We start from the raw sequence: 15,342 nt of genomic DNA on the forward strand, positions 1-15,342 counted from the left end.
ACAAATAAGTCCTTTCTGACCTAGAACATTATTTGTGTTTTTGATTAGCATCAAAGCAGTCAATCAATCAAATCCGGGATGTATTAATGAATGTGGGCTGAACGCTCATGATGCATTATGATGTCATAAATGTAAAATTCGTTACCTTAAAAAGTTTTTGACAGTCACTTTATATTTAATTATTATTTTATTGAAAAGACTGTAAAAAAAACGATATCGCGCAAAGCCATTGTGGTAATTTTAAAATCAATCGGAGCAACTTTAAAGGATTTAACTGAACTTAATAATTCTGATAATTTTTATTGATATTTCAATCATTAATACACGCCATCATGTATCACTAAGTCAGGTATACCAACATACGGAGTTAAATCACCTCTAGTGTTAATGCCGATTGCTTATTTTTTTTAGCGAGTATAAAATGTAATTTTGATAGTAGAAACATGTACGCCAAAAGTCAACTAGCCAACCATTATTAAACACAAATAAAATTGTACATTTAATTAATTTTTGTTTTATTTACAGTAATTTATTATTGCTTAACTCCAAAAATGTTTTGGCTTGATCTAACCGCGGAATCTACCGCCACCGCCACCACCCGCCGCCGCAGAAGCCGAGGAAGAAGCAGTTGCCGAGCCACCGCCTCCTCCTCCGGCACTATTGGCCGTTGCTGAGGAAGAAGCTGTGGCAGAAGAGGTGCCGCCGCCTCCATTCCATACATGGCCAACTCCAGATCCTGGACCACCTCCAAATCCTGGGCCACCTCCAAATCCTGGGCCTCCTCCAAATCCTGGGTTACCATATCCAGGACGACCTCCGAAGTTGCCCCCACCTCCTGGGCCACGTGGAAAGCCGCCACCTCCAAATCCAGGTCGGCCACCTCCAAATCCAGGTCCGCCACCGAATCCTGGTCCGCCACCGAATCCTGGCCCACCACCGAAGCCTGGTCCGCCTCCGAATCCTTGACGGCCTCCGCCTCCAAAGCCTTGGGCTTGAGCATTGGCATTTGCATTCGCGTTGGCGTTGCCACCACCAAATTGGGGCATGGCCGATGCCACCGCCACCAGAACGGAAAGAGCGACGAATAGTTTCATGTTGAGTTGTTGCCTCCTCGAGAGTGGTCCACACACTTGGTCACTGCACTGCCGAGCTCGGCTTTTATTCAGTTCCGCGTGGGGAGAAAGATTCGCAAATCTCTCGGTGATCCACCCTGTCGCGTTCTCCCTAAAGCAGCGAAAAAAAACAGAACGAAATATCAATATTCATAGCTCTGCTCATTAGCAGGTTCGGAACGTACGCATACGATCGCAGACCCTACGCTCCATAGACCCGGCTGTTCGATCCCCCACTGCAACCGGTTAATCCCAAACTCGAGAGCACCTCAGACGCGCCCCCTTCGCTAGCCGTCCAAAAAGATCCATAAATATAGCATAACGATGGATTCGGACCACTGATGTCATATATCGAGTAGTCTCAAGGGTTGGGACTACGGACAGGTAAGCAAATGATTTATTATTTTGTTGTGTTTTCTTAGCAGATCATAGGTAACAAGCTGCAAGATCAATGTTTTCGAAAAGTCTTCAATGGAAAATCCTAATCCAACTGTGGCTGTTATTTTCCAAGACTCATTATGTGTCAAGTAATAATCATGATGTTTTCGTTCTATTTCTTGGTAACAATACTAGCTATAGTGGGTAAAGAATTTTTTATTAAGATAATTATCTAATACTTGTAATTATTATACACAGAACCTGTTTAAAAGGAACAACGTTATTCCATAAAAAATTATAGTTCTAATATTATATCTTTAAACCAATAAAATTAATTATTTCCAAGCAAACTGGATCCAGCTTCGAATTATAAAATCGAATGTACCTACGAGTATTGGCATTAATATGAATTTAATTTTTTAAAAAGCAAATACTAACTAGAACTAGTTCACTTCAAGCATCTCTAAGGGGCTAATAAATAAATTTCTCCATTGTATCAAAAGCAGATGACTGATTTTACTGTCCGCAATAATTTATGCTAAATTTTTTGCTCTTACCCAGATGTTTAGCTTTTAAATTTTTTTTGCGAGACACAGCTTTTTATCTGTTTGTTTACTTAAGCTTTAGAAAAGCGGCATATATATTTGATAACGTTTTAAAACCGGTATTTGGTTAAATTCAAAATGTTAATTATTCTAATTAATGCCGGAGGCATGATAAAGAAACAACAAAATCACAAACAAAAAATTTGAAATTCAAATGGATTGATTTTATTTATTTTGTTTGTTTAGTTTAGGAAGCAATGAAAAAAGCTATGACGCTAAGAGTGCCACGCTATAAGGGGACTCCCAATTGAAAGTTTGCCAAATAATGCTGTGGGTTTTTACTTGGGTACATAATCATGCAATAGGGCACTGAAAAGTCCCTCATCCCGAAGCCCGCATCACCCAAGTGAAGTATATCCAAACTGTAAAAAAATATACACATGTGAAACTATTTTTATTACTTCTGTCGACTTATATGCATAAATTAACGGCAATTTTATGCAAAAAAGTACTTATCGGAAGCGAATATATACGACATTCAAAGCAATGTTGTCGATGCCCTACATCAGTAATTTTTTCAAAACATGAATTTGTACTTATTTCAATTGGAAATCAATAGTTGTAATAAAAGCCAAATGAAAGTACACTGCAGTGTGTAACAATATTTACACACAATGTTTGACGTAATAATATTTTGATCTTTATAAAACAGGAAACTACATGAAAATTTAAATAATAATAAAATATTTTGTTGTACAATTTTTGTTACCCTGGATATCATACTTTACAAATACAATCACAAGATAGTTATGATTTGCATACCCACTACTCTTAGAGTTAAAGGTATGTTGTATTCCCTAAACAGTATTAACAGGTATAAGGCAGCGCTTCCAATACTATAAAGTATACACGATCACCTATACACGGTCTTGATCGGGATTACCAGCCATGTCCGCCCCTTCTATATGATCGACGAGAATTCAAAAGAGAGTGAATCTGATGCCTAGGTATTTTAAATATTTATTAAGTTTGCCACGACTACTCTAGAGCCCGTTAATTATAATAATTTTGGTTTATTTTGTGAATTTTTTAGTAAAAATGTTTGCAATTTGCACTATGGTACATTTATTTTTAAACAGGGTACCAAACTATAAATTTTTTTTTTTATTTAAAATGATTTTGTGTATCAAAGCTTATTAAAGACAAGCTATAAATCTTTCATTATTTGCAAAAAAATAAAATACCATCCTTGTGGATTTTAAATATTTTTATTTCAGACTTTCTTCAAACATTTATATTAACTTAAGCTCTAGATCATCCGCTCTAAAAAGGCTTAGCCGTAGAAGCCACCGCCGCTGGCCGAGGCCGATGAGGAGGCGGAAGAGGAGGCAGCTCCGCCACCACCACCTGCTGCAGAGGCCGATGAAGAGGCTGAGGCTGAGGCAGCTCCTCCGCCACCACCACCACCACCGCCACCAAAGCGTCCACCGCCGCCATGTCGTCTGCCACCACCTCCGAAACCACCATAGGGTCCACCTCCATATCCACCGCCATATGGACCTCCTCCGAATCCACCGCCATAAGGATTTCCTCCGAAGCCGCCGCCATATCCACCGCCATATGGACCTCTTCCAAAGCCGGGACCACCAAATCCGGGACCACCAAATCCAGGACCACCAAATCCAGGACCACCATATCCGGGACCACCAAATCCGGGACCACCGCCAAATCCAAATTGCGGTAGGGCCGATGCCACGGCCATCAGCAATGCAAGAACAACAAGGGTCTTCATTTCGTAATTTCTCCTTTTATGTATCTGATGAATTTTCTCTGTGCGATCAGTGGACTGTCTGATTTGGAACTGACGGATTCTCAGCAGAGTCGCTAAAGTATTTATACCACTTGGGATGTTCAGACAGCCGTCACATACCGGCGAGACAAATTTGCGAGATGGCTGCGATGAATTGTTTCGGCAGTTGGGCCGACCACCTACCGGTTTTCTTTATATTGTATTCCATTTGCTCTCAGATCTGATTACACAGGACAACATAAATATCATTTTTATGCTGAACATTTACCCATGACATAATCTGATGTACATAATTTGCTTAAATAAATTGGTTTAATTTACTAATAAACCATGATTTATTTGGCTTTTTATTCATCAATTAAAAGAATATTTTTGAAAACGAAAGAAAAATGCTATAAATAGAAACGTTATAATAATGCGAATAGTCAATTTAAACGGTGTAGAAAATATAAGAAAAAGGAGAACGAAAGATACATAAGATCGGGAAGCCGAAGATTTAATACCCTTTGATTACCAAATTAAATTGTGACTAAAATAGTAAAAATACTACACTAACGTAACCCAATATTTTGAAATTTCAACTTACTTAGAACCGCAAACGTCTCTGAGACCAAAATAATACCCTTTCCAAGGGTTAAAAATAAAATTAAATTAATAGAGTATAACAAATTTGTCGTATAGTGTTACCAACCGATATGATGACTTCGTTTGACGGGTAATTCCCAAACACGCTTTTATAAGAGCGCATAAATATCGACCCACGACCAACAGGTGACCCAGGTGCTGGAGTTTGGAAGAAGACTGCCAGCTTGTTTATAAACTCTGCCGATACAATACGTAAGTCTTCCTGATTTGCGTAGTTCCCCACCGAGATCAAGAGTACTTTGCGCCGGTTGATTTCGTCTAATGCCGATCAACTGACAAGTTCATCTTGAAGAGTTTATTCCCCTCTGTCTTGTTTTGTTCGTCAGAAAGCGGTTTCGATAACGATGTTTTTCAAATGCTGATCGATTGGAGTGAGCCCGTTGGAGAAGGTGAGATCACTGACAGATCGCCGGCGGCTATTGGGCATTTCTCTAGGTTTCGCGGCTATTCTGCACAAGAGATGGCTCAGTCCACGACAGAAAGTCTTCAGTTCCGATCGTGCAGCATGTTTGAGATTTTTAATTTTTGTCCTGTGCACAAAATCCTGTGACTTAAGCACTACGTATATTATCCTAATATAATATTATAATATTATTCCATCAATATGTGTTTTATACAAAATTCGACACAAAAAATATAACCAATAAAAACCTTTAATCATAGATTAATTTATATAAAGTCCTAAAACCCAAAATTAAGCATTTTCAATTTTTCTAGTTAAAGTCCATTTAAATTTAAATTAAAACGAAAACCCCGATTTAAACACAACAAATGCTTATAGTTCAATAAAGTGTAATTAGTTTCACTGGGGCAAATAAATATAGTACTTACGTTTGCAATGAGTAAAAAATAATCTGAGAGTGAAATCTCTCATTCATGACTACTTTAAGTTTACAATCTCTTGGCAATCTGATATGTTTACACCGATCATTAGGCGGAAAAAATCACACATTTTAATGAGGTAGCACACGATAGCAATCGCAAAATCCCCATAATTCGGGGCCTTAAAGATCTGAGTCTTAACAGTTCATAACAATAAAGTCTCCCATGCGCAGCGAACAAGATTTCAGGGACTGTTAATTAAAAAAACAACAAACACAAATATCATTTCTTTTTAGAATATGAATACGAGCCGCCGAAACCTGTTTTAGTGTCGTCACTCAGCAAACTTTGAGTTCCCTCCGTTTCAGAGGAGATCGGCGATTAGCGACTCATGTCCAAAGGGGTTTTCCAGGTCTAAATTTGTGAAAATTGAATTAGCGGTGCAGTTAGAACTCGGTGATTTTTGGGGGACTGACTGGATCAGTGGAAAATCCACAGAAAAAACTAGATTATCTTGCACTTTGGACTCTTAGTAAATAAAGGCATTAATTTGCCGGCGATTTGAATATTGTTTTCGTTTTTGGCTTATGCAAAAAGCGCGTAACATAATCGCCTAATGGAACCGGTCAGGAGATCCCGGGATCGTATATTTAATTGTATTTATATATTTTTTGCCACATTTGTGGTGAGGCCTTTTGAAGTATTCATATAAGCCCCTAAGCTTTGGGTATTATGTGATTTTTCCCGAACTGACTTCTTTGTGTTGCATGATTAATGGCCTTGTAATGACGCAGTATCTAGATGGATTGCTCGAGTTTAAGTTTTTTGGGAAATAATAGTTCCAGACTCTCTACATAATTAGCTGCCTAAGCTGTCGCTTCAACCATATAACTACCAAGTGGGTATTCATTTCGATGAATAAATAACCAGAGCACTTTAATAATGAACTGCGAAGGCAAATATTTGTATATTAAAATCAATCAAATAGAAATAATTTGAGCCTGGCCAAAATGAATATTATCACATTAGCCAGCGGGCTGGGATGTGGTGGAATCAGAACCAGAGCCATGACGACATGAAATATTATTAAAATGCCAACTAATGAACGTCATGTTAATTATGTAAACACACACGCGCACGGCAATCAGTGCGCTGTAATATTTTCGCATTTTAGCCGCCGTTTATTGTTATTGGCGTTTTCCGTAGTTTTTCCGACCCACTCCACTCCGCAAATTGAATTACCCGCGCCCAGGCAGGGCAAACTTTTCAATTATGCGGCCAGCGGGCTAATGAACAAAGCGATCTGACCAGAAAACCATTTGGCAACCGTGTCGATATGGATATGCAATCTGAATTATTTAATTTTAATTAAATGCTGGCTGGCAACGAGCGAGCCAAAAAGGTTTATTGCCTATTTTCGGGCCATGAAGTGGTGGGAGATCGTTTTCGAAAACGAAACCGAGTGCTGCATACTTCGAGGCTCCACCTGAGATGAGCTGCGTTTAGTTGAAAAACCCGAATGGGCATTGATAAACATTTCACATTTATTTTATTGCCAAACATAAATTGCAGCAAACAAAGGGCCCGGCCATATTGTCAATTCTACAAAGGCCAACAACTGTTGCAGCAGCGACTCTGTGGCAAACCGCCAACAGTCTGTTGGCCCGACTTCCGCCTTTCCGCTTTTATGTAGCAAAACTGCACCACAGGGGTTCATCGTCCTTGTGCAAATTGGTCTAGGAGTTTATTGCCGGGTCCGGACATTGGACCACGGACTACCGACTGCCGACTACCGACTCCAGACTCCGGGCTCCGAGAGCAGATGCTGCTCCTCCGGCAATAAAAGTGCACTTTCAGCCTGAGACCGAAGCCAAAGCTGAGGCAAAAGGCAAAGGAGCTTGCTTAAGATTTCAATTTGTTGCCATTGTGTGCAACAATTTGCAATAGTAAAACTTTACTTAATGATAAATGTTTGTGGGGGACACATAAAATTCCAGAAGAACGCAGTCTGTCTTGGCCATTTAAGAGATTTATGTGGCCATGAGTGGCATCAATGTCTTCGGTTGGGGCTAATACAACTCCATGCCGCGGTCCCCTCTCATAGGCCATTAATTTTGGTGGAAACTTTGCATGCCAGATTTCCCAACCGCCAAACAGGGGGAAAGTTTTCCTTCGCGGGTCCTAATGGTCGACCACCGCTCCTCAAGAAAATGGGTTCCATCAAGGACATAACGTTACTTTCACACTTTTCACGTGGTTTACTTCTTAACAGAACAGTTCAATGTTTAACTTTGGCTAGCTGACTAAAGACTAGATGATCTCTTTGTGGGTTTTATTGTTTATTTTATATTATTATTTTATTATTTTATATTAATTAATTATATTTTTAAAAATTAAATGTTTTTTATAAATAATTAAGTAGGGGTTTTTTTGTCTACTCAAAAGAACATAAGGATCAATTTGATATTCGCTTGGTAAATTGATTGAGAATAATTTGAATCTCTTTGAAAATTTTCTCAAATCGAATAAGGGAGAAAAGAGCGAGTACGCGCCAAGAATTATTCTTGTTAGAGGCGACACTTCAATATTCAAAACTCCCGAAGTAGAAAAAAGAGCAAAAAGCCAGATGGATCTATATAAATTCTGTAAGTTTAAGATCATGAAAAATATTTATTAAGTGAGCATTAAAGCAAAGTGGCAATATCTTCTGGGGGATAATATTTAAATATTGAGGAATAATGGTCACTCCCAAATTTTGTAAAATACCCCAAAGTAATACAGAAGTTTTTCTTAAAGTTTACTTGTGTTGTAAAAAAGGTAATCGTTTTATTGAAAATGGCGTAATACTTTCATCGATTTGGGGAATTACAGGATATTAGACTTGGGGTAACTGCATCTAGCCATGGTAGCCACCTCCGCCGCCGGCACCCGCAGACGCACTGGCAGAAGCAGAGGCGCTTGAGTAGGCACCACCCCCGCCGCCTCCATAGCCACCACCGCCGCCTGGACTGCCTCCATAGCCACCGCCGCCTCCAGGTTTGCCTCCGTAGCCACCACCTCCGCCTCCGCCTCCGCCACCGCCTCCAAATCCACCGCCGCCTCCCGGTCCACCTTTGTGTCCGCCACCGCCTCCATGACCTCCGTGCTTGTGGCCGCTAAGACCTCCTCCAAAGTGTCCGCCACCGGGTCCGCCTCCAATTCCGGGTCCAAAGCCTCCGCCGAAACCTGGTCCTGGACCAAATCCGGGACCACCTCCGCCTCCTCCAGAGTGACCTCCGCCTCCGGAATGTCCTCCACCTCCTCCGATTCCACCGCCGACTCCTCCACCTGGTCCGAAGCCCGGTCCTCCGCCGCCTCCAAAGCCGCCTCCTGGCTTTCCACCGCCTCCGTGGCCGCCACCAATAACACCAGCTGACGATGAAGCAGAGCTTCCGCCACCGCCCAATCCTCCACCTGGTCCAATTGAAGGAGCATCTCCTCCACCTAGGCCGCCTCCGCCGGAATGACCGCCACCTCCAGAGTGTCCGCCTCCTCCGATTCCGCCGCCAGGTCCGATTGAAGGAGCATCTCCTCCTCCGAATCCGCCTCCGCCGGAGTGTCCACCTCCACCTCCGAATCCTCCACCTCCGCCACCTCCGAGTCCAGGACCGCCAACAATTCCATTTCCTCCTCCGGAATGGCCACCTCCAATAGAGCCTCCTCCGCCAGAATGTCCTCCTCCAAGCGAACCACCTCCGCCGAAAATATCGCCTCCGCCCCCGGAATGACCACCTCCGCCACCTCCGAAGGGACCTCCAGCGGAACCGCCTGACAGTCCACCGCCTGCAGCTCCAGCACTCGACGAGGCATCAGCGCCGCCACCGCCGAATCCCCCACTTAGGCCTCCACCGAAATCTCCTCCAGAGCCGAAGCCGCCAGATCCGTGGCCTCCGGAGCCATGACCTCCGGAACCGGGACCTCCGGAGCCTGGACCTCCGGATCCATGGCCTCCACCGAGTTTACCGCCTCCAATCGCACCGGCTGAAGCAGACGAGGAAGCGGAGGACCCGGCGTATCCTCCACCACCACCTCCTCCGCCACCACCGTATCCTCCGGCAGAGGCCAAAGCCACACAAACACTCAGCACTACAAACAGACGCATCGGAACCTTTGCCTGCAGCTCACTAACTGTGCTCCCTAGAAAGATGCCGGTTTATATAGAAGACTCTCAGCCGTGAAAAAAGCGCAAATAGTAGCAAAATACTTGCTGAAATTTCGCAGAGCGCGAAAAAAGAACAGAAACCCAGTCACGTTCTGAGTGCTGAGATCCTAGGGTCAGCCAGGCAAAAACTCAGACTGCACTGGGCCAAAGAATGTTAATATTTATCATATATATAATGATTTAAATAATTATATTTGGCAGTACTTCACAGCATTTTTTAATATTGTTATTTCTAATAAATAATTATTTCGTTTGTACAAGTTTTCCTACGTTTATAACAAATAAAAACATTTATTTATTTAAAGATCAGATAAAGATTAGAGATATCAAAAGATATTTTTAGTCAAAAGTGCCACCACACAAAAAATAATATTTGTTTTAACCATAGCGTATGAATGTTGCACAGTGTAATTAGCTCCCGCCGAGAACAATAACAAGTTCCAATACAATTTAATATTCTCGATTGTCTACTGTTGGAAATTACACTATACCCTAAGGAGAACCGAATGTTTGGAAGGCGTGTTCAACCCGTGGGAGATTCATGATAGCCATCAGCAAGAATGATCGATGAATTAACTTAATGAAGCAAACGCCGATTTCAATTGTTCAATCCAAAATAAACAGAAAAGTATATTTCAAAGAAAAGATGAAAAATGGGTTGAACATTAGCTACCAAGATAGAAAGAGTATATAAACATCGTCATAATCCAGTATTAAATCGCTAAATCTTATGTAAACAAATTTAATCATCATTTGCTTCGGAAATAGCTGCATTGACTCTCGACTCGCCCAAGATTAGATTGATTTTCATATATATGATATTTGTAGGCGTTCGATGGTTACGACAATGACCCTTGAGGTCTACGTCACTCTGGTTTGATAGGGTACTAAACAAACGTAAAAAACATTGATGAATTATATAAAAATATTAAACGTTTTCAAGGAACATAGTAAAGATTATATTGCAAATAATTTTATTGTACCTACATGTTGTTCAAGAACATACTAATCGTATTTTATAGCAGCAGTAAATTAATTGTTTCATGGTTGAGTTTGTTTCAGATGTGTCGCATTATAAACATCTTAAATCTTAAAATAAAGTCTGTAGATTTGGGTCTAGCTCTTTAAACTTTGAGCTTTAACTTTAACTTTAACTTTTCTTACTAACAAACAGCTAAAGCATTTCCGTTTCTCATAACAAATGTAATGCATACTTAATTTTTAATGTGATTTTGTATTTATTCATATTCAATCGAGTGCTTCGACTATCAGATACCCGTTACTCTGTTTGAAGTAATATAAAATTCTATGGCATTTCTAACGCTCTCATGTTATGAGGGCCCATCTTAAACATATCTTTTAACACATGTATGCAGTGTAAAATGTACATTCTCTTAACTTACTTTATGGTACTTGTCCATCGTCTCCAGCTGTCCTGAATCCAACGACAAAATGAAAGTATTAAACTTATTTATTGACACAAAACACAATTCAAGTTGGAACTAACCACGTCTGAAGTGAAATCGACGAGTTTTGGAAAATATCGATAGTATCGATAAAACATCGATGCTTGATTCAGCTTTGCCGTTTGGCGGTGAGATTGTCTTCGGACTCGCCCGATCTAGCCGATTCGTTGATGTCGCGGTCCTCGGTTTTAATTTAATTTTTTTACTTTTTTTTTTAATGACGAACGAACACAAACGATCGTGAATGTAAGTATACTGGAACGATCACAAACGATCAATATTGGGACGACGGCACTCGCTTATCGATCACTTCGTTTCATTCAAACAAAGTGATTTTATTAAAACGGATACGAGTAAAGGATCATGTACCCGAAAATGATTAACTAGTTGCAGATTTGTGTTCCAGACATTCCAAAAGCCGTGGCTCTGTTATCTTAAGTGGAAAGCCAAGAATATCAAAGTTGTAAACATATTATTAAAAGGAAAGATCCACTCCTTCCTAAAGGGTCGTTTATTTAATCAACAACGCAAATCTTAACTTTAAAGTCTATCTTTTTTTATCATTTTATAAAAGTAAACGAACGCTCGGATTTTGGCCAGATACCATCCTGTCAAACTCACACAGAGGAATATCTTGCAGGTCACCTTTTGTGGACTTTCAACATTTGGTGACGAACTAGCATGTGCCAGTTATCCTGATAAAGAATTGATGTAAATTCCTTGTGGCGTCAATAATGGTTCCTTCTTCAAGTATCGGGTATACCGATTACAATAAATATTTACATGAAAATGTTAATGTATACATATATTTTTCTTATCTGGATTGTTTTAATCTCTTTTAAATATTGCGAAGTTACATTTTCAATACTAAGGAATACTTCAAATATTAAAGTGCATATACAACTTAAGTTAGCCAAGGAAAAGTCCAGCACCTCGGTTAATGGATCCACCAATGTAACCGCCGCCAAAGCCAAGACCGGCACTCCCGGAATTTCCACCTAGATTTCCCCCGAGGCTAAGACCGTTTCCATTGAGACCGACAGTTCCCTGATGATAGCCTCCTGGAGCGCCATTCGCCCCCACGGATGCTGTATTACCTCCAAAAGAGAGGCTTTCCGATCCCGCCGCTGGTCCCAGCAGTCCGCTGGCAACTCCGTGCGCTAGAGATGCAGCCTCGTGGGCACCAGTATATCCAACTGAACCAGATGTTGTGGATTTATGTCCATTTGCTCCGACTGTCAGGCCACCAGATCCAAGAGAAATTGATCCGGCACCGCTGTGCAAAGAACTGGCGGCAGTGTTTCCAGAGGACCCAAAACTCAAATGATCGGCACTGATCTTCGAAGATCCTGCACCAGAACCAGTAGATCCTGATATTCCGGATGATCCGATGCTCAAGTGTCCAGATGAAGATCTCTTTGAACTGAAATCAGGTACTCCAGTAGTTCCAACGTTTAGATGGCCAACACCAACGGACGCTGAGCCGGAAGATACTTTGGAACCAGAGCCAATGGATCCCGATGTACCAATATTCAACTGTCCAACCCCAAGAGATCCAGGGTTCAATGCAGCTTGGGATGATCCGGAAGTGGCAGCGCCCAAAGATTGGATATTCATATGACCATCTCCGATAGAAGCAGTTCCTGAACCGCTGTGCAAAGATGATGATTCCACTTTTTTGTTTTCGGTCTTGATATGGGCAGATCCTGCCTGTGTTCCAAGGGCTCCGATAGATGCAGATCCAGAACTTATGTGAGCTTGACTAGCACTGAACTTGGATGACTCGGTTTTCGATGAATAAGTTATTTCAGAACTCTTAATGTTCAAATTTCCGACCCCATGAGAGCCAGCTGCCGATGAACCAATGCCCAGATGTCCAGCAGATTCGGATCCCTGAGATGCAGAACCAGTTGCTCCTGAGGCTCCAATATTCAGGTGACCAGTGGATGCGCCGGATGTTGATCCCCCAGTAGATGCGATGTTCACCTGTCCGGCTGAGATCTTCGAAGATTCTATCTTGTGATATGTGGAGGTGCCTTGCATTGCACTAGATACAGTGGTACCCACATTGAGATGATTACCACTGACAGTTGCTGCGTTGGAGGCAACCACCTTGCTTCCAGAAGATCCGATATTGGCATGTCCAGCTGTGATCTTGGCAGAGCCAGCCTGTACAGATCCAGAATGCTGAGAACCAGTCGAGGAAGAGGAAATACTGGCGTGATCGGCAGTTATTTTGGCAGAGCTAGCATCAGAAGTACCTATGCTTAGGTGTCCATTGCCAGTCGAAGCAGAGCCAGAATTGGTGTCCAGCGAAGTGGAGCCCGAAATGCCAGACGACCCAATGGTTAGGTGACCGGAAGATGCACTGTTAACAATTCCGCTGGCCACTTTGTCTGCGGCTTGGGAGGCACCAACTGAACCGGCAGAGTGGACTACATTGGCTCCAGTTGCTGCCACTCCTAGAACTCCGTTAACGGCCTGAGCTCCATAAGATGCTGCTGTTGATCCTGCAGAGTGGACTACATTGGCTCCGGTTCCGGCCACTCCTAGAACTTCATTAGCGGCCTGAGCTCCGTGAGATGCTGCAGTCGATCCTGCGGTGTGTACCACATTGGCTGCATTTGATGCCACTCCTAGAACTCCATTAACGACCTGAGCTCCATGGGATGCTGCACTTGATCCTGCGGAGTGTACCATATTGGCTCCAGTTGCTGCCACTCCTAGAACTTCATTAACGGCCTGAGCTCCATGGGATGCTGCTGTGGATCCTGCGGAGTGTACCACATTGGCTCCGGTTCCTGCCACTCCTAGTAGTCCATTGACAACCTTAGCTCCATGGGCGGCAGCTGTTGATCCTGAAGCTCCAGATCCCGCTGCATTTAGCACTGCGTTAACAGCTCCAATGGTCGCTGAACCGGAGTTGGAATGGAGGCCACTGGCACCAGTAACTCCGGAGGATTCACTGCTGCCAGAGGATCCGATACTTATGTGATCGGAGTGCAATGGAGCGGAGTCCGAATGACCCAAATGCTCAGGACCCAGGGAAGCTGAACTTCCAGAGGCGACATTGTGCACGTGATTAGCCGCAATGGAAGCCGCATTGGATCCTGCAGAGTGTACAGCATCGACTCCAGATCCTGCTGCTCCCAAAAGACCGTCTACAGCCTGAGCTCCGTGATTGGCTGCAGTTGATCCTGCAGAGTGAACAGCATTGACTCCAGCTCCTGCCGCTCCCAGCAGTCCATTGGCGGCCTGAGCCCCGTGAGATGCTGCAGTTAATCCCACCGAGTGGACTACGTTGGCTCCAGTTCCTGCAGCGCCCAGCAGACCGTTGGCAGCCTGATCCAGAATCGATCCAGAAGATCCAGCGTTATGTGATGCGCTGGCAGAAAAATCAGTCGGATTTCCACCATTGTATCCTCCACCCAGATTCAATCCAGGAAGACTTGCTTGGGCAGAAGACCCACCGCTACCGCCTCCCAGTCCAAGGCCACCGCCACCGAAGCCCAGGCCAAATCCAGCGGATGCCAGGGACACACAGCAGGCAGTCAAAAGTAATAACAATCCCGTGGGAACCATTGTTTTAAAGTCACTAACTACTTTCCAAAAAATCGGCTAGCTTTTATAGAACCTAAAATGCGCCTAGTGGTAAAGACGTCATTGCAATTACAGTAGAGCTTCGCTTCTATGATTTTAAATTTTATTTATCGAAATTAATTTAGTTATCTGATAGAAAAAGATCTCCCAAATATTCTAATTGATAAAATATAAATTCCTCATTTTAAATTTTTAATTTACCTAAGTGTAATTGAACAAAGTGGTTAAGTTACATTTATAAAACTTTAAAAGAGGTTAACCTGTAAATTGAAAAATTGGTGACGTTTTATTTGTTCATTAATTCAAAAAAGATGGGGGAAACGAGTTTCTTTGCACTTATCATCATTTTTTGCGTCTGGGAGGTGCTATTTTGGTTAGGGGATTCACAATAGTCTAAAAATATAGCACGTGCTGCGAACAGATACAAGAATTAAGGTCAATCAATTCTTGTAGAAAAGAAAGAGAGTGTATAAACTTAAAATTTTTAAAGTTAAGCCCAGTCCGAAAATGTTTTACAAGATAAATTATATATTCAGTTAAAATAAAAATGAAGACTTACAATCTAGTTCAAACTTACTTTTTACCTTTGACTGTACAATTTTTCCCAGTCGCATTTCTACAGATCATTCAACACACCGTAGGAAATAAGTGCACCTCAACAATAGGGTATTCTGACATCGCATTTAGTTATTCCATTTTGTTCGAGTCTATATTTTTAGCAATTAATTTGCCTAATCAAGGCATGATAAAATTTGCATAATTT

At 42.1% G+C, this 15,342-nt stretch overlaps 4 protein-coding genes across 4 annotated transcripts; all 4 read right to left on the reverse strand.

Annotated features, from left to right (window-relative positions):
• Nucleotides 1-491: 491 nt before the first annotated feature.
• On the reverse strand, nt 492-5,383 carry LOC118877049 (uncharacterized). The gene is made up of 2 exons (XM_036813856.3): nt 5,322-5,383; nt 492-1,224 (listed from the first exon to the last, which is right to left on the reverse strand). Exons 1-2 carry the CDS (start codon nt 5,366-5,368, stop codon nt 567-569), a joined length of 705 nt encoding a protein of 234 aa, XP_036669751.3. The 5' UTR covers nt 5,369-5,383; the 3' UTR covers nt 492-566.
• Nucleotides 3,285-3,881, reverse strand: LOC108018314 (holotricin-3). The gene has a single exon (XM_065862876.2). The coding sequence runs from the start codon at nt 3,825-3,827 to the stop codon at nt 3,369-3,371; it is 459 nt and encodes a 152-aa protein (XP_065718948.2). The 5' UTR covers nt 3,828-3,881; the 3' UTR covers nt 3,285-3,368.
• A 2,713-nt stretch (nt 5,384-8,096) lies between the features above and the next one.
• On the reverse strand, nt 8,097-9,490 carry LOC108004713 (uncharacterized). Its single transcript, XM_017067732.4, has one exon. The coding sequence runs from the start codon at nt 9,451-9,453 to the stop codon at nt 8,209-8,211; it is 1,245 nt and encodes a 414-aa protein (XP_016923221.3). The 5' UTR covers nt 9,454-9,490; the 3' UTR covers nt 8,097-8,208.
• A 2,032-nt stretch (nt 9,491-11,522) lies between these two features.
• LOC108021685 (uncharacterized transmembrane protein DDB_G0289901) lies at nt 11,523-14,565 on the reverse strand. Its single transcript, XM_065862879.2, has 2 exons — nt 12,966-14,565; nt 11,523-12,794 (listed from the first exon to the last, which is right to left on the reverse strand). The coding sequence occupies exons 1-2, from the start codon at nt 14,559-14,561 to the stop codon at nt 11,889-11,891; spliced, it is 2,502 nt and encodes an 833-aa protein (XP_065718951.2). The 5' UTR covers nt 14,562-14,565; the 3' UTR covers nt 11,523-11,888.
• Nucleotides 14,566-15,342: the final 777 nt, after the last annotated feature.

The sequence above is a fragment of the Drosophila suzukii genome, chromosome 2L (assembly GCF_043229965.1).
Source record: "Drosophila suzukii chromosome 2L, CBGP_Dsuzu_IsoJpt1.0, whole genome shotgun sequence".
Lineage (NCBI taxonomy): Eukaryota > Metazoa > Arthropoda > Insecta > Diptera > Drosophilidae > Drosophila > Drosophila suzukii.

Excerpts from the sequence above, each read along its gene's own strand:
- LOC108021685 (XM_065862879.2), bottom strand. The coding sequence starts at position 14,561 with ATGGTTCCCACGGGATTGTTATTACTTTTGACTGCCTGCTGTGTGTCC. Across the intron at positions 12,795-12,965 it reads CGAAGATCTCAGCCGGACAG|AGTTCTGAAATAACTTATTC; the intron begins GTGAACATCGCA and ends TTGAACATTAAG.
- LOC108018314 (XM_065862876.2), bottom strand. The coding sequence starts at position 3,827 with ATGAAGACCCTTGTTGTTCTTGCATTGCTGATGGCCGTGGCATCGGCC.
- LOC118877049 (XM_036813856.3), bottom strand. The coding sequence starts at position 5,368 with ATGAATGAGAGATTTCACTCTCAGATTATTTTTTACTCATTGCAAAC. Across the intron at positions 1,225-5,321 it reads ATTTTTTACTCATTGCAAAC|GGAGAACGCGACAGGGTGGA; the intron begins GTAAGTACTATA and ends TCGCTGCTTTAG.
- LOC108004713 (XM_017067732.4), bottom strand. The coding sequence starts at position 9,453 with ATGCGTCTGTTTGTAGTGCTGAGTGTTTGTGTGGCTTTGGCCTCTGCC.